A 24,945-nucleotide genomic window follows, 5' to 3' on the forward strand; every position below is an offset into this window, starting at 1 on the left:
GCTGTAGTTTCTTTGGACTCACAAGTCTATTATGCAGGTTAGTCGTGTATTTTATAATGAGTTCTAGACCACCTGCCTTTCTGAGGAAATTAATATCAAGATGGATTTTTGGTTTTGGTCCTTTTTGTCCTCAGTGGCTATGTATAAGATTTTCCTTTTCAGTGTGTTTGGGCACCCTATAAAAATATTCATTCAATGTTATTCAGCTATAAATGATTATTTTTTAAGACAATGTTTAGATATATTTTAAGCAAATTCTTATCTTGTTGGGTTTTGAGATTGAAACATATACTGCGCCAGTGAAACAGTCAGCATATGATGTAAATACAATTGTGCTTCCAAGGCAATAAATCCCTATAATGAATAAAATAATGTTTTAAATGAATTTGGCTACAGTCTAAACCACTGGAATTCCAAACATTATTTTAATTATTTTCCCTTTTCTCACCCCTCCAGGAGTTTTGGGCAGGAGCAATGGATGCAGGAAGCAGCAGGAGTTTGGAGAATGCAGTGAATAGGATTTATCATGATCAGCTTGTTCCAAAGACAAACACAAGCAAGAAAATGTCCACCTTAACGAATCCACCTAACATCCTGGAAATGCCACAAGAGATTAAGAAAAACTGTGGAGATAAACAGTTAGAAATCACAGTTGAAAGAATAAAAATGACAAAGAGCATCAAAGAAAAACAAAGCAATGATTTAGAGAAAGTGGCCTTTAAACGGAAGGCAGAAGGTGAAGAAAAGCCAGCTGGAAAGAAAGAGGCAAAGATAATAGAACTTGACAATCAGTTAATCACCATGCCTTTGCCTCACATCCCCTTAAAGAACATAATGGATGTGGAAATGAAGTTGGTCTACATTGATGAAGAGGACGTGAGCTATGAGTTTGTAGAGTCCTCCGTGCCCACTGGGATTCAGCCAACATGCCGAGCAGCTGAAATAGTAGACCCTTTGAGTGTACCTAATTTCAGCTTCCTGCCTCAGATTGACAAATGGCTTCAGGTAGCCTTAAAGGATGCCAGCTCTTGCTATAGACAAAAGAAATACGCTGTGGCAGCAGGACAGTTCAGAACAGCACTTGAGGTATGGGATTAAAGAAAATATAGATTGGTGACAGGAAGCTGTGAAATGGAAAGTTGCAATTACATTGAGTGGTTCTGACCATACTGTAATGAACAATGATCATGGGGTGAGGTTGTTTAATGATATCAGGAATATGCAGTTCCCAGTTTACATAAAGTAAATAATCTGTGCCTGCAAATTAATATTCCTGCGTACACTTGACACATAGAAAAAATCCCAAGAGCGTACCTCATGCTTTTTCTCTGTTAACAAACCCTACAGTGAATGGCAACATGTATAAAAATGCAGTTAGTTTTGTAATTTATATGTACACTATAAAAGCCATAAAATTTTAGCACAATGGTGATGGGTAGAATATAGATTCTTTAAAAATAGGCAGTTAATGAGTATATGAATTGTCCCCTCTTGGTATGTAGTCTTCATGATTAAACATAACCATCTTTACTTTTAAGCATGGGCTGATAATTTATACATGATACATATTAAAAACAAAATAACACCATTTTATTTTACCATCAAACTTTATTTTTCTTCCCACTGTAGTGTGCTTTATAAATAATTATTTTTCTATTTGTAAGCAGGTAAGTTTGTCAGCATCTTGGCATAAAAAATAGTCCATGAACTAAAGTAAACTTGAGAATCACACTAAAACACAAATTAGATAGTGGGAAAAATTGCTTTATCACATGACTCACTGAACTTATAGAAAGATCAAACAAAGGCTGTAACTAGGAATCCCATTGTCCTGGTATTAGTGACTGCATATTTCATTAATTATAAAAAAACTTTCAAAAAAAAAAAACCCTTTTCAGTGCATACTATGTATACCTGCTTGGCACTGGAGATATATATTTAAAAAAAAGTCAGTGAAGGCATGATTCTTTCCCTCTAACCATCTGGTGAGGGAGACAAACGCATAAACGTTTAAATAGAGATGCCATAAGGAGTAATTGATTCACCATGGGGGGGGGCGGTGGAGGGTGGGCGAGAGTCAAATGTGAGATGTTGTGGTTGAAATTTAAAGAGTAAAGTATTATTTCCACTGTCATTTGCCAGCTGGTTAAAATGACTACATACACAATGAATTATTAATGGGCAATACCAGACAATGGTGCCCCTAGATATTAAAAAAGAAACTAAACACAAAAAAGTGGGCCTGGATAGATATGAAGTGATTTGGTAACACACAAATAGATTCATCTATAAATATTTCTGTTCTCACAAAGGGGCATCCACACAAAGAATGGTGCACTATGTAAACTTCTGTACCATGTAATTAGTGCTGGACAATCTACATTATCCATAAACTACCAAGAGAATCCTCTGCTGTCCTTTGAGCTAAAGCCCAGCAACCTCTGTAAGAAAAGGATGCTTATGAAAGAGTCCGTGAAGAACTGGAGGCACTTCTGCCAGGGCCATTTTCAACTGAAATTTTTCTTCCCAGTTTGGGGGGGGGGGTTAAAGGTATAATTTTATAGATAAAGAAAAATAATCATTTCGGCAACAAAAAAAGAAAAGCATAAAATAGGAAAAGATGCTCTAACAGCTTCAAATTAGGTCTAGGTGGAAGCAAAAGATATCTTCATTAACTAAAAGAAAATAGCCAGTTTTTCATAAAATCCAGTGTTCAAATTTGAATCAGATTTTATTAACCCCAAGATACAATTATACTGGAAAGTGCTTGTGTTTTCTCTCTCTTTCTCTCTCCTCTCATCTCCTCTTCTATTTCCCTCACAGCTTTTCTCTCTCTCTCTCTCTCTCTCTCTCTCTCTCTCTCTCTCTCTCTCTCTCTCTCTCTCTCTCCCTCTCCCAGGGTTTTTAGGAAAGTTTTGGTTGCTGACACTAATTACTAGTAATTAACAAAGGTAATTATTTTGAGGCCAAAACTTAGCTTAGACATCTGGCCTAGGCTTTTGTCCAATTATCTCAGGAGTTAACTTTGAAATCTTACCTAAAATGTCTCTTAATAAACCAAAACTACTGGGAATAGAAAAGATTTGTAGCCTCTTTAACCCTTCTTTTCTTGAATTCAACTTCTAAATTTAACTCCTTCAATACTGAATGCTCTCAGGTATTATTTAGTGCATCTCTCCCTTTTCCTTAGCTCCTCATACGGCTTTGAGTAACATAGAATGGATGACAGAAACCAAAGCATAACTACCACCCTTGAAAGGTAGATACGAAGACAAGTATGTGAGTGTGTATAAGTTGGGATTAGGTTTGGCTGCAAATGACAGGAAGGAAACCTGAAATAACAGTGTCTGAAGGGAGAAAGTGTATTTCTCTCTCACATACATGTTGGTAGTCAAGAGCTGGTACAGTATGATAATCAGGTTGCCAGAGCATATTTTGTTCCTTAAAAAGTGGCTTTGACTTAATCATCCAAAATGACTGCTCCTCCTGCTGTCATCGCTTACACATTCTGGCCAGCCCAAAGAGAAAAAGACGAAGGAGAGAGGCACACTGTGTCCCTATAATCACACTTCACAGAAGTTGCACCCACAACTTCCAATTTTTTTCCCATTGACCAGAATTTAGTCATGTGCCACACATACCTGGCAAGGGAACCTGAGAAATATGGTCTTTATTCCAGATGGCCATTCATAGGTTCTCTTACTGAGGGAGAAGGCAAGAGTAGATAGTGAAGGATGCTAGCACCTCTCCTACAGGATGCTTATTATTTGGGAGGTATTGTGAGGCATATAAAATGCTTGCCAAATGCTGGTATGAAGTCAGCTGTAGAAGTGTACAGAGGAGGGGTTGTGGTTAAAGGTAAGACCACAAAAAAGGAACAGAAAAGTAAGAACTGGACAAAAGGTCCTGGAGATTTGTAAATATTTATCGATTGACACAATAATTGCCAATGTACCTTATAAACCCATTACGGATATTATGTTTATGTGTTGGTTTCCTTTTACTCTTGATAAAATATTAACTCCTTTTGTTTTCATAGCATAGTAATTAACTCAATGAGTACATTCATAATATAGTATTTTATAATAATTAAGATAAAATGGTATGCAGTGAATCAGAGGACAACAGTTTAACTTTCAAAAAACAGTCAACTTTACTCTTAGGATTTCATGGCATAGCAGGCATTTACTTAAATGTACCTGATGAAATAACTTTTTGTACATTTTTTTTTGAACCAGTTATTTTGGTAAGATGAATCCTTAGCTCTATGACCAACTCATCAATCTTTCTCAAGATTCATTAAAAGCAATCATCATTTGCTCTTGCGTTTGTATTCATATCAGAAGCCAAACTAATAGGGTAAAAGGTAAAAGCTGAATATAAAAACATTAATTCATATTAAAGCATTTTTTCATGCCTTGATGCTATTCCCCATAATTTTTAAAAGATAACCTGTTCAAATTCACCCACTATAAAAACAGTAGAGTTTCTAAAAGGAAAAAATATAAGATTGGCCTCATGTAGTTATATTTGCATATTAAGCAATACATACTACTATTTGCAGATTAAGCAATACATACTACTATTCAATAAATTACTTGGCTGTCAATAAAAAGTAGGAAAAGATTAATAAATTATGAAAATGTAAAGGTTCAGGGATGTAGTAATCAGATGTTTCTTGCCATTTTTGGGAAAAACACTCAAAGGTATTTTCAAATATCCCACTAAGTTGTGGCATGCAACCTAAACAATACCACCATTTCAACCTTAATCCTAGGGTCTTAGTAATTAAGAGGCTTCAACCTTTTAAATTAGAACAAATCTATACACACATTTCAAGATTCACAGCTTCAAACAGTCAAAGAAGACAGCACAAGGCCTATCCCTTACCAACCTGAACACTTCTGATTTCATCACGTAGGAACCCCTTGAGGTGCTAATCCTTTTTAAATATCTTGAGGCTCCACTCACTGATCTGTGAAGTTAAAGTAATAACTCACATTTATGGAGCTCTTTCCATGTGTCAGGTACTATATTTTACATTCTGGGAATATTTACATTCATTATTCCATTTTATTCTCACAACAAGCCCATAAGACAGGACTAGTATTGTTTGGTTACTAATGAGAAAACGGAGGGATACACAGGTTAAGTAACTTGCTCAAGGTTGGACAGCTAGAAGTGGTGGAGCCAGGATCTGAACTCAGGCAGTCAGAGCTCACCAGCTTAACCCCGATGTCTTTGCTTTGCTTTCCAGCTGGTTGGAAATACAGAATCCCAGACCCTGCTACACCTGCAGAATCAGAATCTGCATTTTTAATAGATCCCAGATGGTCCTTGTGCACTTTTCAGTTTGAGAAGCACTGTACTCTGTGATATGCCCACACAGAACAGATTTGCCCTCCAGTTAACACTTTGTAACATGGTCCCTACATTTTATAATTTAAAATGTTCTGTGCCCAACACCAATTTCATAGGAAAGAATTTCCTTTTAAGCAGGTGTTTCTAAAACAACAGTTCAGAATGTCTGGATTTCAACGACCCATAATTTAATATATATATATATATATGTGTGAGGGGAATGGGTTGACACTACATTTCCTTGTACAAGAACATCATAAAAAATGCCATCTATGACCACCATTAATTTGTTAAATATTGAGCAGTTTGACACCAGAAAGGAAGAAAGAAAATAAAAAGGTCATACTCTAAGAATGAAAGTAATTTTTAAAATAGTTTTTTTCTTATTTTATGAAAAGCTAAGTTGTTTTCATTTTTTATTTCCCCTTGGGTCAGTAAAGCATTGGTCTGAATAGCAGCTTTTGGGAATCACTGTTCTAGAACACATTCCCCTGATGGTAAGCATTAGGTATCCAGCACAATTGAACCCACACCAGGGCCTTCTTATGAGATTACTTCCAGGATAATGGAATTTTGTATGAGGCAGGTCCATTTTGGAGCCCATTCAAGGGGATTTATTTAATGAAGTAGAAAAGATACCTCATTATAGGGCAGCCTCACCTATAATTGCTCTGCTGAGAATAATTCTGTAGCAAATCTCTAGGGCAAAAAAATGTGGATATCCCAGAAAGCTTAATTTAAATGGATTCCAACACAGGTAATTCTTTGGGGCAACATAATATGGAATTTGGGAGTTTACCAAATTCTCTGAAAGCCTGAACTATCTTATTACACAGCTGTCCATTTGCATATGAATTCAGTGTGCATTTCTTAAACTCCTGCTGAGTTCCAGACATTTTTATTCATATAATCATTGCAGTAATCCTCTAAGACAGATATTATCATCCCCATTTTACAGATGAAGAAACTGATGCTCTAAAAAGTTAAATGACTTACTTAAAATGCCACAGCTAGTTTGTGGCAGGGCTGAGACTGAAAACTCAGATACCCTGATTTCACATCTAGACTTCTTTACATTACTGCTTTTCATATTTTAAGATGCATAAAGACTGCATAGGAATCCTGTTTAAAATGCAGATTCTGGCGTAGTAAGTCTGTGATGGGGCACCAGATGCCACCTTTCAAATAACTTCCCAAATCATGTCCATGCTGCCTGTCCAGGTACCACTCTGAGTAGCAAAGGTTGATGTCAAACCAGTAGTAGGTTCTCAAATGCCTACCATTGTCCCTCTAGCAAGTTAGCTGTAAGCACTTCCATATGTCCAGCTCATATAGCCCTATGTGGCCACACAGGTCCACAGCTGTGATGGACAGAGCATTTAATTTGAAGTCAGATTATCTATGTTTGTTGCTGTTTCTGATACCTAATTCCCACGTGACTTTGAGCAACTTCCTGACCCCTTACACTGTTAAGTAAGACTGATAATACAGTGCTTTCACGTAGGATGTCAAGAATTGCTTATTGAAAAACGTGAAATCTAAATTCATGTACGAGTTTTCATTGTACTTCTCAAATACCTCATTTCCCTCTTCAGTTTGTATTTAATTTAAAACTTTAACACTCCAAAGGAGTTTGCCCAACTCTGTGTTTATCAATAATTTTTTTAATCCTTAGCCCTTTTCCCCTATGATTAACATTAAAAATTTATAGTCTTCTTTTAATGATATTTAAAATTCAAATCAAGGGCCAAAATAATGCATTATTCTCTACTTTATTTCCCTTTGAGAAGCAGTGATCTAAATCAAACATTATTTTGAACTATTAACTGCTACTGACAAAAATATAAGCCTTCATTTAAATGCATGAATTGTTATGCTAGAGATAGTCCATTTTTTCTTAGTATTCAGGTACAAACTGACTGTTGGAATTCCATATGTTTAGGATCAGACATTTCAGTTTTTAACTTGATTGTTGCCATTTTGTTCCATACAGAGACATCATAACTAATAAATATTTAATGATCAAAGATATTTGAAAAAATGCTAGCAAGTTTAAATGGTGGGAAAATACAAAATGAATATCTCCCTTAACCATAAAAATAAAATTATAAAATGAGATATAGTCCTATGACTGAACACTGATTAATAAGACAAATCTCTAGAACATTAGAATTTGCTATTATAAAAAAAAATACTAATAACATTCACCAGCTATTTTGGCCTGACAGAATGCTAGATGCTGGGAATACAAATATAAATAAAATATAATCCCTGCCCTCAGGGAGTCAGAGTTCAGAGAAAAGGAATAGGGTCCTAATGCTTGAGTTCTAAGAACTCATTTGTAATTTTTGGTTATTTATTTTTTATTTTTAGTTTAGTGTGTTATTTTTTATATTTTAAAAGATTCTTTTTTTAATTTGACCTTTAAGTGGGCATTTAGAAAGTCTTCCTGCAAATTTTAGTGCAATTTAACTACCTCGGGTGGTCATTTATCTCAAGCCCAGTGAAATTAAAAAAAAAAAGATTTAAAATACACAGAGAAGAGTTGACTATTGGTTAAAGGAATAAAATATTTTTCAGGCTGACTAATATTAAAAAGAGGGAGGAAATAGCAGGGATGTCTGAGGCAATTTCTCAATTTGATGGGCCTTGTTACTATTGAAGCTTTGTTTCCAGATGCCCCTGGCTCTGCTACGCACCCACCCTCTGACTCATCTGACTCATGCTAAGCCCCTCGCCCCTAACTCCACCACAACAGCAGACGTTGACACAGCAAGGAAAGGAGCAGCAATTCCTATTGGTCTGCAGCACCCGTAACGTGGGTGAGGTTGTGGGGGAGCTGTGGGGAAAATCAGAAGGACAAGAAGAGTGGACAAAGCAGCCAAGTGAGGGTTGAGAGGTAGGCAGTGGCTATCTCAGAGAGAATTGAGTTTCCCCATTACTAAGATGGTGATAGAGTGTGCAAGGGCGGAGTAAGTAGGAGAATTTTCAATAAATAAGGCTATACTGTTATTTGTATCACTTTACAAATGAAAGAAAGAATCATAGTCCATATAAAAAAAATCATGAACCTCATAGGTTTTCAATACGGTCCTGTGTGGCTTAACAACAGGGATGCGGTTCTGAGAAATGCATCCTTAGGTGATTTTGTTGTGTGAACATCATAGCAGGTACTTACAGAGACCTAGATGGTATAGCCTACTACACTCGTAAACTATGTGGTATGACCTATTGCTTCCAGGCTGCAAACCTGTACAGCGTGTTACTATGCTGAATACTGTGAATTGTAACATAATGGCAAATATTTGTGTATCTAAATATATCTAAACATAGACAAGATGCAGTCAGAATATAGTATAAAATATAAAAAATTGATGAAACTTGTATAGGGCAGCTCAATTATAATCTTGTGGAATCATTGTCATGTATATGTTCTGTCATTGATCAAAATGTTGTTATGCAGCACATGACTGTGTAATTCCAATCACTAGGGGAGCTATTAAATATACATAGATACCCAAACCCACCCTCAGAAAGTCTGATACAATTATCTGGGGTCTAGACAATGATCACTGCTGGCACATTGATATATGTAAGTTTCCAGGTCAATTATTGAGCAGTTAAAGGTTGAGAACTACTAGCATAGAAAATGCTCATCACTTCCTTCTTTAAAATCACCTAAAATAGGTGTTAACCCATATGTAGCTTTTTAAAGGAAATTAAGAGAAGTCATATATAAACATTCAAAAGCTATTAAAAGCATTACAGAAAAATGTAAATGCCATTGTCATGAAAATTTGCCTTTGGAAATTGACACTGAAAATAGTCTTCTCACATTAATTTAAAAAACAAATTAACTTAATAAATATTTTTTCTATTATTAATAATATTAAAAAAATATTAAAAGATCCATACTGAACTCTGGCCAGTGTCTCTGAAATATTAAATTCATCCCATGAGTAAAGACCTCACAGAAAAGGAACAATTAATCCATAGGAAGCTGAGGAAGATCTTTTCCTGGGCAGGATCATTTCCATAGTTTATAGGTGGTCATTATGTGTTTGATTCAAATAATAGTAGATGTTAATGAAATTTGTAAACATCTTTAACTCTGTGATTGTTGTAAATCAAAACCCAACCAAGTCATGAAGTCTTATACAACCCTAAATTGTAATCAGTTTGATGATTTTGTTTTGTGGTTCGCACACACAAAAATGATAATTCTGACTTAAATATTGGATAACGTTGCCGAATATTTCTTCCACTATCCAACTTTCTAAGTTTATTACAGGTCTACCAAAGCCAAATAAAGTTAAAAACAGCAATCTCCTCTCTCTTTCCTTTATCCTCCCCCCCATTCCAATCTTCATACATAATACAACTTGATATTCAAATGACTCTGAAACGTACTGAGTAGATGAGATCCACTGTAATTTGTTCACAGAAATGGAATGCACAGTGAGGTTATGGTTACCTTTTTGATTCAGATTTTCTAAAAAACGTTAAAGGAAAAATTTGATTTAACTCCTACTCACTTGTTTAACTCTGCTGTTTGCTTCATTTGACCTTTATTAAAATGGAGAAGATTTCATTTCCACCTAGGAGATGATTCTGTTCCCATCAGTGAATAGGATGTCGTTAAACAGGGAGTAATAAAAAAGAGAAACAGACAGATTTTCATTGTACTGTCTCAGTGTGGTTTCCTCATTTGGTAGAAATGGTTATGAATACCTAGAATGTTGGATTTATACATACTTAAATGCCACTACCAAAATATTTTTATATCCAGAAATAAATAACTTCTGGAGTACTTGTTTTGATTGGTGAGGATGATGATGATTATGATTATGTTACTCATTTACAAATAATTTATCAGTTGTTTAGTTATACCAAGAAATCAACCACAAATTGTTAAATGACTGCTTCCTCACTATAAGTAACTACTTTTTATCAACTTGCTAGATGACACTGGGGTGAGAAGACATTATATGGCAGAGCTTTGGTCCTCAAGGAATTTAGAGTCAGGCTTTAGACAGAAGTGTTATAATTGTAAGGCAATTAGAAATCCATCAATTGTTCAGTGATGTGCAATGACTGTATAGAGCAAAAGTTTAAGATGGGAAAAATCAGCAGAGTTTAGGATATGCATTTATGAGAACAAACTATGTGGCAGACACTTTATCTATATTAACTCATCTAATTCTCATAACAACCCAGGGGGTTGGACACTCTTATCCCTATTAAGGATAAATAGAAAAAAATATATCAAGGATTTGTGAAAAGATAATGGAATTTTGAATGGAACCTCAAAACATAAATAGCTAAGGAAAAGTGGGGTGGGAGAGGGATGGAAGATTAGCATGATGTGTGAGAGAAACATTACCAGAAGGATGGAGAGTTTGAGGAAAGAAGCATAAAACAGAAGGACAGCAAAGAGATGGGCGAACCAGAGAAAGGCATGATTATGAAATAAAAGTGGAAAGCTATAGCCAGATTCTGAAGAGTCTTAAAAACCAGGAAGAGAACATTGGGATTGGTGTTGAAGGCAGTAAAGGAATTCTTGGACAGAGAAGTAATGATGTTTAAAAAGGATTCATTGGAAATCAGCAAAGGACACAAAAAATATTTATTGAGCAGTTGCAATCTCAGCAACACTATACTGGTCGTTATAAGAGCTACAAGGAAGCATCAGATTTCAACCCCACAGTTATAGCTCTTTATCCATTGTTCAGTTATGTTTGAAATATACTCTGCACGTGGTAGACATTTTATTTGCCCTAATCCAATTGTTGATTTTAGGAGAAAACAGCCCAAAATAAGAATATGTGAGAGAACCAGGGTTAAAAAAAAAAAAAAAAAAAACACAGAACACCAGGGTAAAATAGGAAGGAGTTTGATGCTGCTGGGGTAGTAAGTGCAGAAAATGAATGGGGAGAAATGAAGCTGGAAAATCTGGCACATTGCCAAGGCCATGCATACCTTGTTGAGATCTTGAACATTGTCTAGTGGGCAACAAGAGGCTTCCCAAAAGAATCAATGTGGGGAATGGTGAAGTCAAATTTTCATTTTTGCTATATCACTCCAATATATATATAGAGAGAAAAGATAGTATTTAGTCTCTGGGTTATGATCCATTACTGGGTTGTGAAATAAGTTCAATAGGCTGTGACCAGCATTGTGTTTAATTGAAATCCCACAATGGAATGGAATAGAATAAAAATATAATACAATAAAAACATCTGAGTTCATTGAACACTGGAAGATCATTTTTACTTTGTAAATATTTTGTTTTTGTTACATATCCAGATATATCTGTATCTGTCTATAAGTAGAAATATAGATAGAAAGAGAAGGAAGAAGAGAGGAAGGAGGGAGGAAGAAGGAAGGAAGAAAGGAAGGAAGGAAGGAAGGAAGGAAGGGAGGAAGGGAGGAAGACTTCAGTGGCAGGTGAGAAGCAAAGAAGCATTATGTAAGAATCAAAGTGCCACCAAATCAGGAAAAGAGCATATATCTAGAGGTAAAGCTGATGAATGCAATTTTGGATGTGTTGCATGTGAAGGCTGGTGGTAAGCCCAGTTGGAGCAGCACATTTGTTGGCTAGATGCATATAGGAAGCACAGCGGAAAATTCACAACCAAAGATAGACATCGAGGAGTTGCCAGTACCTGATGCCATCTGAATTGTAAGAAGAATAGAAAGATGAGGAAAGAATTTTGGAGGTATTTGAACAATTAGAAAGGGGGGACAAAATTAATTAAGAGGGAACTGCAAGAAGTTACTCCTTATTGACTGGAGGCTTTGGGAAAATAGTTACAAAGTTTCTAAAAAGTTGCATTAAGAGTGAATAATAATATGTTTGTCTGTCAAGGATCTTTGGAGAGTACAAATTTATTTCTTTTTATTTCAAAATATTAAGGGGATACAAATGTTCTCATTATATGGATACCTTTTATAATGCTTTAGTCAAGGCTATCAGTGTGCTCAGCACCTGTATAGTGTTCATTGTACCTACTAGGTAGGTTTCTACCCCTCTCCTCATTGCCCCTCTCCCCTTCTTGATTTTGATTTTTACTTCTTTCTGTGCCCATTGATTAGTTCTAAATTATTAGAGAGTAAATGTAGTGCTTGTTTTTCCATTTTTGAGGTACTTCACTTAGGATAATGATCTCCATTTCCATCAAAATTGCTGTAGAAGGCGTTAATTCATTTCTTTGTATGGCTGAGTTGTACTCTGTGGTATATACATACCACATTTTGTTAATCCGTCCAGGAATTGATGGGTACTTGGGTTGATTCTACATCTTTTCAATTGTGAATTGTGCTATGATAAACATTTGAGTGCAGTGTCTTTTTAATAAAATGACTTCTTTTCCTTTGGGTAAATACCCAGCAATAGGATTGCTGGACCAAATGGTAGGTCTGTCTACCTTTAGTTCTTTGAGAAATCTCCATACTGTTTTCCATAGAGATTGTACAAATTTGCAGTCCCATCAACAATGTAAAAGCATTCTTCTCTCTCTGCATCCATGCCAGATAGATCTATTGTTTTTGGACTTTTTAATGAAAGCCACTGAAACTGGGGTAAGGAGATATCTCTTTGTGGTTTTAATTTGAATTTCCCTGATGATTAGTGACATTGAGCATTTTTCATATGTTTGTTGGCCATTTGTCTCTTCTTCTGAAAAGTTTCTGTTCATGTCTTTTGCTCACTTTTTGATGGAGTTGTTTGGTTTTCTTCCTTGCTGATTTGTTTGATTTTTTTGTAGATTCTGGATATTAGCCCTTTATCAGATGTACAGTTTGTGAATATTTTCTCCCTTTCTGTAGGTTATCTATTTGCTCTGTTGATTATTTCCTTTGCTGTGCAGAAGCTTTTTAATTTAATCAAGTCATATTTATTTATTTTTATTGTTGTTATAATTCCCTTTGGGGTCTTAGTCATCAACTATTTGCCTAGGCCAGTGTCTAGAAGAGAAAACAATTTTAGTGGTTATCAATCCAACTCAGCTGGGAAGACTTCTTTCTCAAGAATGGGTCTGGACACACTCTAGTTTAACAAAGCTATGGATAAAATAGTTTGAACCCGAAAAGTTTGACTAACCATGTAAACCATGTGTTTAGGTGTAGACCAAAAACTAGCAAGCATAATTTTTACTTTGAAATTTCATGTATTGGCAAAATTAGTCTTTCTACTCATTATATAGTAGAACATATGATGTATTCTCAATGACCCCTGTTGAAAGAATAAACAACCATCTGAAACTAAAAGATTACTTTATTGCTTGCAATCAAGGGCAAATTGTGATTGTAGGGCACAGCTTTCTGAACAAAGCAACTTTGGGAAGCAGGGGTGAGACTAGAAAGTGAAGTGGACAATTCATCCAATAAATTTGCCTCAAAGTGAAAAGGAAAGATGAGAGAGTAGCTTAAGGGGAATGCAGAACAATAGGCTGGTTTTTATATTGTTTTAGGAATATGAACATTGAACATTATTATATTGTAAGAGCCTGGAGAAAGAGAGAATGAAAATAAATGAATAGATGATTGAAGGTGTGAAATCTCTAAGGAAGTGTAAAAGGATGGGGGTCTGGAGACAGGTGGAAAGATAATATCTGAACATGTGGGACTCTGTTCCATTGAGATAGGAAGAGATTTTGGGGTAGAGGATAAGTTGAGAGAATTCTTAGCTTAGGTTTGTTTTAACTGAACTGAAAGCAGTTGAAGAATTTGAGACTTGAAACTAAAGATTGGCCAGAATACAGAGACAAATTAGACAGGCACTGGGTAGGAGAAAGGGGAAGGATTCAGAACTTTTCCGAGGAGGAACACTATCAATTCATAGTCAATAGTCAACATCATCAATTCACCATCAATTCATGACAATAAACTGCAAGGTTATATGATATCCCCCAAGGGGTCTCCGAGTATTCAAAAGTTTTGGTTGATTCACCTTTGAAATTTTGATGAGAAAATTGAGAGGGCAGAAACCACTCTGATTAATGATGAGAGAGTGGTTATAGTGATGGACAGTGAGTCTGGGCTGGGTCAAAAAGGACAGAAGAGAACTATGTGGTCGAGAGAGTGTATAGTGGTTCAGGGACTGAAGATCAAAGGAAAGACATTGGATCTGAGAGTAAAAGAGCTGAAAGGCAGCCGAACATGGTGGCTCACACTTGTAATCCTAGCACTCTGAGAGGATGAGGTGGGAGGATCATTTGAGCTTAGGAGTTCAAGACCAGCCTGAGCAGGAGCGAGACCCCATCTCTACTAAAAAAATAGCAAGAAATTAGCTAGACAACTAAAAAAAAAAATTATATATATAATTAGCTGGGAATGGTAGTGCAGCTACTCGGAAAGCTGAGGCAGGAGGATCACTTGATCCCAGGAGTTTGAGGTTGCTGTGAGCTAGGCTGACGCCATGGCACTCTAGCCCAGGCAACAGAGTGAGACTCTGTCTCTAAATAAATAAATATGAAAAAAAAAAGTAGAAAATAAAAGAGCCGAAAGGCTAGGAGGTTTGGGCAAGGGGTAGTACTTTGGGGTTTAGAGTACAAGATTTGAGCAGTGAAGCAATTCCATGGGATTGGGTTGGTAAACTAGAGAGTAGCTGAGCAGTTGAAAACATGAGAGGCCAAGAAATGAGAAGATTCGTCCACAGCTAGATATCTGAACTCATTCAGGATGATATTGGGACAAAGAGCAAAAAGGAACCATAATCCAAGTGTCAAGTCTTGGTAAATGTGGGAAAATAATCAGGAGTCTGGTAAATGAGCGCATTAGAAAGGGTGGCATTCCTAGATGACATAGTGTTCTACAATATTGTGCTAAAGGATAGGAGAGACAGAGACTTCCATACGACAGAGACTGTAGGGGCTGTGGGCTCCTCAGAGGACCCAGCTTAAGCTGAAGAAGGTGGAGAGAATATTCAACCTTTAGATTAAGGGTGTGGGGTGATTTGTTTGCAATGGACCAGTACATGAGGATGAGCAGCAGTGAGAGGAGAAACTTTGACCCCAGTTAGAATGAGCCTTTTAGAGCTGCGGTCCCCAACCCCCGGGCTGTGGCTTATTAGGAAATGGGACCATGAATTACCGCCTGAGCTCTGCGCCCCCACCCCCACCCACGACACCCCACTCCCCCTCTCCCAGTCCATGGAAAAATTATCTTCCATGAAACCGATCCCTGGTGCGAAAAAGGTTGGGGACCACTGTTTTAGAGTATCTTATTCAAAAAAGGGGTGAAACATGCTTGTGGCAGCAAGTATTAGCTCCTCCCCAGTTCCAGCTGTCAGTGGTGAAAGTCAGTATGTAATCCACCTGTGCTGCAACCATCTTCTTGGAAAGCTCATCAAGCCCTAGTCTGAAGGAAAAGAAGAAAGGGGACTCTCATAACCAGTCAAGTATAAGGATAATTTTCTTCTTGTTATTTGTACCTTTCCTGTGTCCTTTTTTCCTAAGTATATACAGCACTAATAGAAAAACAGTAGGGTTATTAGAATTACATAAACCACTACGATGATAAATTGCTTTTATAATACACCTTTAAAGTTAGTCAGCAAGGTTGTTTGTATATTTTGACATGTTCATTTATATTTATTGAATTTTTCTCTTGTTTTTGATATTTGAAATATTACTGAATAATTGTTTATGACTACTCAGGAGGAAACATACCAGTACATAGAGTGGTAAGCACATCTTTCTAATAGAGTAGTCACCCTTATTTACTTTGAGATTTTAAAAAATTATTTTAAAATATTGATAAAGAAGAATTCTCGGTGGCTTTACTAACACACTCTGTGTGTTGGTTTGCTATTTATGTGCTCTTTGCTTTTAGTATACTCTATTTTGGATGTTTCCTAGAACACTGGCTTTGAGGTAAGGATGATAATTATTTGTTGGCATGTAAAGTTTTAAACACACAAATAAATATTTTTAAATACTGAGTAGAATGATGAAAAATGAAAACTAATGAAACAGTCAATATTCACACTTTCTGATGCCTTCCTAAGGTGTGAATGTTGAAAGCTGGTAGTTTCATACCAGTTGGTTCTTTGGTTTTTCTTTTAATTATTTTATAACTTTAAAACTTCATTGACCAATGGACCAAAAATATACACAAACTACTTTAAAATAGCTCAGCCCTGAAACTAACCTCAAATTAGAAATGAGCTGAATGTCCTATCATTTACATGGGTTATGGAAACAGCAACCAAGTAGCCACTTAAGCAAAAGAAGCAAGTAAAATATTATACTCTCTAACACCTGGGGCATACGTCATCTTAGAGTATAGGAAACCACCGTTGACACTAAGGACTTGCTCAGCTTTTCTGGCTTCCATAGAGAATGATCCTCACAGATATTAATACTTTAAAATTGAGTTGTTGTATATTTCTCTCATCTTTAGGGGCATGAACACTGGTGGTGCATTCTAAAGCAGGCCCCACACTGCTAAGTGTTTGTAGGCTGATCAATTTAGGCACAGCTCTTCTAAGAGGAAGCATTCAGAAAACACCATCAAGATGTGGAGCGTCCATTTAAGGAATCACAACCAGTTGCTGCCACTGCCACTTGTTAATTTAGGCTGTCAAAGGAGAAATATGAAAGAAGGAAAATTAATCTCAAAAGGCTTAGCTGAAGCTAGAAGGAGGTATAGTTGCTGATGTAGATTATTGATCTCTACGTAAATGCACCCTGATGATGGTCAGAAGCACAGTGGGATTCTCAGGTAAATCATCAGCTCACCCACACACAGCATGATGATCACAGGGAGGAGGTGTGTAGGCCACTCACTGTTTTTGTTTTATATATTTTAAGTTACTCATTTATTTTTTCAAATAGGTAATATATTTACACAGTTCAAAATTCAAGAGGTAGAGAAGAGTATGCAGTAAAGACTCCTTTCTGCCCCATCCTCCAGCCACCAAATTTCCCTCCAAATGAGCAATCATTGCTCATCTTTTAAGTTAATAAATATAAATAATATGGTAGTATAGTAATCACCCCTTATCATAAGCAGGGGATATGTTACAAGATTCTCAGTGGATGCCTGAAACTGTGGATACTACCCTATGTATATTATGTTTTTTCCTAGACGTGAAATACCTATGATAAAGTTTAATTTCTAAATTAGCCCCAGTAAGAGATTAACAGTAATAAGTAATAAAGTAGAACAATTATAACAATATGCAGTAATAAAAGTAAAATAAAATATTTATTTTTAAAAAATAAATTATTTTTAAAATAATTTATTAAAATATTTATATTTTGTTTATTAAAATAAACAAAATATAAAATATATATTATATTAAATATAATATATTACATGAAATATAATATAAATATAAATTAAAATATTTATATTTTGTTTATTAAAATAAACAAAATATTAAAAATATATATTTTAATAAATAAAATAAATTATTTTTAAGAATAAAAAATAAAATGTGAATGTTTTCTCTCTCTCTTAAAAAATCTCATTATACCATACTTACCCTTCTTCTTGTGATGATGTGAGATGATAAAATGCCTGTGATGAGATGAAGTGAGGTGAGTAACATAGGCATTGTGATGTACCATCATCAGGCTACTATTGACCTTCTGATGATATGTCAGAAGGAGAATCATCTGCTTTGGGTGATACTGGGTCACTGAGCCATGATGATGTTGATGGTTGGATGTCAGGAGCAAATGGTGTTAATGGTTAGTGATCCTTGATAATTGAAGATTATTTTGATGAAAATTTTTAGAAGAACCTTATACTCAAAAGTTGTCTCTTTCTTTTCATCTCATCAAAGTGTTGCTGGCGAGTTTGGAATCCTTCGGTGATCATACGGGTGACTATAATGCTGTGTTCCATTGGAGGATAGCATTCCACAATTTTTTCCTTTGATGTCTGAGTAATTGGAAACACCATGACAAATTTTGATACTGTCCACATTTCTGGGTCTGCTTCATTTTCTTCTTCATCTTCCACTGCCTGTGCAGATGACTCAACGAGTTCCTCCAATTTCTCAGTTGTCAACACTTCTCGATGACCTTCAATATGTTCTTCCAATATGTTCTTCTTCACCAAGCCTGTAGGCAAATCCTTCTCCACCACCTTGCCTTGCTGCATAAATGATTTCGCTCACTTCTCCATCAATCCCCAGGAAGCTTGCACTACTTCACAAGTTCTTCCAGCAAACACTTAAAAGTTTCTGGTTTTAATTCATCCATTGCAGATTTGATAAATGTTATTGTGTCACCAATAGTGAATGATTTCCAGCACTGCATTATGTCCAGACTAGGATCTGCATCGAGTGCTGTGATCAAATAGGCAAGCACGTGTGGCCTTGTCTTGGCAAATGGAATGATGCCCTGGTCAAGGGGCTGAAGCAATGGGGTTGTTTTTGGAGGTAAAAATACAACCTTGACATTTTCATTTCAGTAGCAAACAGATTCAGAATGGCAAAGTGCATTGTCTATAACTCATAGAACTTTAAATCCCAACCCTTCCTCCTATAAGTATTTTTTCACTTCTGGGATGAAGCACTGGTGGAATTATTCCATAAAGAGGATGACGGTCACCTACACTTCTGATTATGCTACCAGAACACAGACAATTTTTTGTGTTTGTTTTTGATAGCATGTGGGTTCTGCACTCTGTGTACTATGCCTGGCTTTATTGTATGCCCTGCAGCGTTGCCACATAATAGCAGAATTAATCTGTCCTTCTGTTTTATGTCTTGATGCCTCCTTTGCACCTTTATGAATGTAGGCTCTACTGGGCACCCTCTTCAAAAAGACCAGGTTTTATCGTAATTGAAGACTCACTTTGGATGGTATCCTTTCTCCTTAATCAACTCCTTCAACTCTGCTGGAAATGTGGTGGCAGCTTCTTCAGTAATTCTTATATTTTTTCACTCTGAACATATACCAGAATCTATGTAACCATTCCTTACTTGCAGTAAAAGGCTTGGTGTCACTAGTTTCAGGGAATCCCTTACTATGGTCTTCTCACAGGCTCAGTGCTTTCTGGCACAGCATGTTGCTATCAATCAGACCATGTTTTCTGCCCATGTCATCCATCCACAAATGTAATGCCTTTTCCATTTTAACTAAGCACTTATTGTGCAGTGTGGCCATAACTTTTGCAGTTTGAGGTGTGACTGCAAAACTAGCAGGAATTTGTTTTTCCCTCTTCACAATTTCACAGATAGAAGATTTGTTCTTATCATAGATCTTGGCAACCTCAGCATACAATTATTTTTCTTTCCTTATTAAGTCGAGAACTTCTACCTTTCACATAAAGGAAACACTTCACAGCTTCTCTTTGGTATATCTGAATTGCCAGTATCACCACACTTGCACCTTGGTGTAATTATTAAGTAAAATAAAGGTTGCTTGAACACAAGCACTGTGATACCTGTACAATTGATCTGATAAACCAAGAACACTATTAACTAACAGGTAGGTAGCATCTACTATGTGGATTTGGTGGACAAAGAGATTCATGTCACAGGTGGGTTGGGGCAGGACCACATGAGATTTCATTATACCACTCAGAACAGCATGCAATTTAATACTCACAAATTGTTTATATCTAGAATTTTCCATGTAGCATTTTTTTGACTGTGGTAACTGAAACCTCAAAATCACAGACAAAGGGGAGCAACTGTATATAGTCTTTCTATATTTGATTTTTTTTTACTTAAAAATAGATCTTAGGTACCATCTGATATCAATATATAACATATATCCTCCTTTATATGATCACATAATATTCCATTAAATATATATATTTCCCTATTGATAAACATTTGAATAGTTTCCAGTGTTTTGCTCCTAGATTAGTGCTGCAATAAATAATACTGTGTACATGTCATTTTGTATTAATGCAGATATATCTGTAGGATACATTGCTTGAATTAGAGTCTAAGAGTTTGTACATTTGAAATTTTAATAAATATTGCCAAATTATGCCCTCACCAGTTAAAAATGAAAAGGCCTATTTTCCTTTATTCTCATCAAACCAGTGTGTTACCAAATGTTTTATCTTTTCCAAAATAATATGTTTAAAAAATCAGAGTATATGACACATTTGCATTTCTCTTCTTATGAGTTAAACATCTTTTCCTGTGTTTAGAGTTATTTGCATTTGCTTTTCTCTGTGTTTCCATTTCTATGTCTATTATTTCACTCCAATTTTCAAATGGGTTGTTTGTATATGTCTTAGGAATGCAGCGATTTTACATTCAAAACAAGTTTGGAAAGTCCCTTTTGGACAAAGAAGTTTTCCCCTATATAATTCTGGTAATTCTCTGTAGAGTAGGAGAAAAGGACTTCCCCTTTTAATTTGTGTTCAGTTACAAACTTGCCTTAAAACCCAATTACCGTCCTTTAGCAGTGCCAGTGCTGACTCAAGCACCTATTTCTTACAGTGTGAGGTAACTGTCTCTAAAATGAAGTGCATGTTCATATTTTCAAGAAATGGGATAGCAGTTAAGTAATAACATTTATAAAAAATATTTTTAGTCTATAAAAATCAGAAAGCTCTTTATTAGTAGTAAGATTCTTATATAAAAGCATTATTTCTTTTATATTGGGAGATTATAAAATCTACAAGGGCTACTTTGGCAATTTAGGCATTTTTTTTTTTACTAATTTTATATTTTCGATCTTGATATTGTTTCTAAGGGACCAAGTCTAATGTTGTCATGCCTCCTAGAAAATCCTTAGAGGAAAAATAAATATGGTAGAACTTAATAGCTAGATAAAGGTAAATTTCACCTATAATATTCATCTAATAATGCATTTTATGAGTAGCATGTGGTTGCACAGTTCTATTAATTCTGGGTGAATGTTTCCTTGTTAAATTTTGTTGAAAGTATTACATTTTAATTAGTCTCTGGTATAAACTGTTAATTTCAAATAGGAAAATAATGTGATTTCTCCTACTGCATATTTATTCTAGAACAAGAAATATAAATACTGTCAATAATGGCTCAGTCAAACCTCATACCCAAGTTGGAATTCTCTCTGGGGAGATGACTGATAGAAGGGATGTTTCTTCTATGACATCAGAACAGTGCTGAGCTTTAAATACATATTGCCTCCAGTAATACTGTTTAAAAATTTTGAAATTTATAGATAGATGACAGATACATAGGTCTGTCATTTTAAATTATTTTTATTTATTCTTCATCTCTAAGAGGTAAGGAAGAATATAATTTTTTTTCTTTTTTTCACACAAAAAAATTATTAGCATCCTTTAGTATACCAGCCCTGACCTGAGAATGCCCATTTCTTATAGTGTGAGGTAACTGCCTCTAAAATGAAGTGCATGTTCATATTTTCAAAAAGAATGGGATAGTAGTTAAGCAAAAAATTAATAATTTCCTATGATTGTCCAGAAATTTCTTTTATTCAAATACTTAGAGGTATGGTTTTAACTCTGGTTTGCTTTTATTTTTGTGCCCTTGTTGGCATTCATTAAGTGTTTAGTGCATGCCAGCACTTTGCTTTCTATGCCTTCTTTAGTTCTTACAACTCAAGATATAGGATGATCATTAGTCCCATTTTGCAGATGAGGAAACTAAGGCTCTGGGAAGTCAAATAACTTGCTTAAGATCACCCTACCAGTAAGTAGCAGAGCTAGAACTTGGACCTAGGCCTATCTGGTTTCAAACACATAGTAACTATAACCATTATGCAATACTGCCTATTTAGCAATGGAGCCCTTTTCAATAAAAATCTTACATAGTACCATGAATGATTTTCAAAATATTTTATAATCGACACAGCCAAATCACTGAACAATCATAAAAAGGGCACACACTAATCTGAACAGATGCCTACAACCAATTGCTGATAAAAGGCTCAATAAAGTTAAAGAGATAAAATGGAGCTGCCTAAAGGCTGGTTGGAAGGCCCAGGGCTTGCCCTTGTGACCTGCCCATCACACCCTTTTGGAAGAAGTTTCTCCATACCCATTTCTCCTTCCAACCCTCAAGCCACAGAATTTAGTGTTTGATAGTAAAAGGAAAAAAAACAAACAAACAAACAAAAAAAAAACCTCTCCTAAGGCCTCATATAATTTGCATTAATCCATAATGTAATAGAAGTGCTTATATGCCTCATGTTTGTATTCTTCATGAATACCTGGAGATAAAGATATAAATTAATCTAAATCCCTTTAAAATATCTTTTGACTAGACCTGACCTAATTCTAACTTTTCTGGTATCATTTCATAGGGAAATCTCTTCTTGTACATTTTAGCATACACCTGCTGGGAAATATATGTCTGTCCTTTGTGGTCATTTACTGAATGTTCACAACTATATGCTTTGAAATTCACATTGAGCTCAAAATTACTTTTCTATTTAAAGCATTATATAAACAGTATAATGCCCAAAAGAGGATTTGGCTTTAAACATTTATGATTCGTTTATTTAAATAGTTACCAGGCAAACTACATAGTGGGAAGATGACCTTTGGATGTTGTTCTTACAGTGAGAAAATCAGACAAAGTGTAGAGAAAAGAGTGTAAAACAAGCCTAGCAATTGTGAAAACTTGCATATCTGGGCTTCAATTCATCAGTGATTGAGCCAGGTAGAGCTTTAATTTTTTTTCAGAAAGCACTTGTGGTGGCTGACTATATAAAATAAGTGTAAGTAAGATAAGAGTTAAAGGAACACAAGAAAAAAAGGAATTGACTGGAGAAGGGGCAGAGAGAGTAGTACAGGAAAGAAGAAAATACAGTAAGTCAGAAAGACTATTCTATGCTCCTTGGCACTCCAAATGAGCACAAAGTAGGATTCTGTGCTTACTAGGAGCTAAAGTAAAAAGAGAAATGGAATTTATTTAGCTAGTTCCCATTTACTAATCTAAAAGAATACTGATCCATGAGAAGAAATAGTCTTTTATTACTACTGAGCGCTAAAAGAATTTTTTATGTAAGAATTGTACACAGAGTGACAGTATCAGTGTCTTTTGAGGTTATCTATTTTGAGCTATAAATATAACTTTACGAGCATGCTATATACAAAAGCAATGGCTCCATTTTCGTCTCAAATGCATAACTTCTGGAACTTTATCTTACAAGTTCTTGGGTTGTTTGCATGATGAGTACGATTTTAATCCTTATGGTATCATCATATACATAGTAATCTCTTGGAAATTTTTATTCCTCAAATCAATGTCATTCAAAATCTTTTTATTGTCTACTCATTCTGTGCCAGGCACTGTGTTGGGCTCTGAGGATGTAATCCGAAACACTCATGTTTTCTCACTTCCTGCGGAATAAAGTTCAAAAATGAGAATGCAAGGAAAATAAAATATGATGTGTGTTCCGGCACAGGAAGAACAGGGTACTTTGACAGTATGTGGCATCTGACAAAGTCTAGAGCTGTGGTTTCCAAACTTTTTATTTCATTAGTGAGTACAGTTTTTTAGAATGGGAATCAACATAGGTTGTCAACATTTTATTATCAAAGAAAAGACACGTTTTAAAAAAGGAATTACTGTCTTCTAACAACATCATTTCATTTAAAGGACATTTTAAATTAAAAATGTAAGAAGCATAAATATAGTCTTGGAATGAGGGGCAAACTTTCACCCAAAAAGACAAAAAAATAACTGTCATCAGTTTTAAATGCAGAAAAACTACAACAAAACCTCATTTTAATTGCAATTTGTGGAAAGTGCTACAAAAGCAAATATAGTGCAATGATAGAAAATAGTAGTAGGAGATATTTCAGAAAGAGAGGACAGGAACTCTCCTCAGAAAGGATAGAGTATTTAAGCTCAAGTTCAAAGCATGCACATAAACCAGACAGGCAACAAGAAAATAAACAAAACTTTTTCATCTGAAATGTTTAACACTTTCTCCTCTGTATTAGTTTTCTACTGTTGTTTTAACAAATTACCACAAACTTTGTGGCTTATACAACACAATTCATTATCCTATAGTTCAAAATAGGTCCCACTAGACTAAAATCGAGGTGTCCACAGCGTTGAATGCTTTGAGTGGGTTCTAGGAGAGAATCTGTTTCCTTTCCTTCTCCAGCCTCTAAAGCCCACCTACACTCCCTGGCTCCTGGCCTCTCCTTTCATCCTCAAAGCCAGCAGTATCCCATTTCCAACTCTCTCCCTGAGTTTGTCACTGACTCTTCTGCCTCCCTCTTCCACATTCAAAGAACTCCTGTGATTACATTGAGCCCACTCATATAATCTAGGACAATCTCATTATCTTACAGTCAGCTGATTAGCAACCTTAATTCCATCTGCAACTTTAATTCTCCCTTTCCATGTTGCATAACACAATCACAGGTTCCAGGGAGCAAGACGTAGACATCTCTAGGGAGCCAATATAGTGCCAACCACACCCTCTGACTAAGGAAGAACACTGCATGCCAAATTGCTTCCTACTCAACTACTGGCTTGTCAAGAACTGTGAAGAGCAAATAATTTTACTTGCAACCTAACAAGGTAGCTTATTAGAGTTCATAGATGGCAATAGAGGACGTGAGACTCCAGACTCACAGACAAAGGACTTCATTACTGATGGCACAGCTATCAATTCCTCTCTTCTCCAAATCCCCTCA

At 35.7% G+C, this 24,945-nt stretch overlaps 1 protein-coding gene across 2 annotated transcripts in view; it reads left to right on the forward strand.

Moving 5' to 3' along the window:
* Window positions 1-24,945, forward strand: part of SPATA16 (spermatogenesis associated 16) — a 263,568-nt gene that overhangs the window by 25,054 nt on the left and 213,569 nt on the right. For both annotated transcript variants that reach the window (XM_012736408.3, XM_012736409.3), the window contains exon 2: window positions 457-1,086. In XM_012736408.3, the coding sequence (XP_012591862.1) occupies window positions 475-1,086 (612 nt within the window). In that variant the 5' untranslated portion in view covers window positions 457-474. The remainder of the gene's footprint in view (window positions 1-456; window positions 1,087-24,945) is intronic.

The sequence above is a fragment of the Microcebus murinus genome, chromosome 1 (assembly GCF_040939455.1).
Source record: "Microcebus murinus isolate Inina chromosome 1, M.murinus_Inina_mat1.0, whole genome shotgun sequence".
NCBI lineage: Eukaryota > Metazoa > Chordata > Mammalia > Primates > Cheirogaleidae > Microcebus > Microcebus murinus.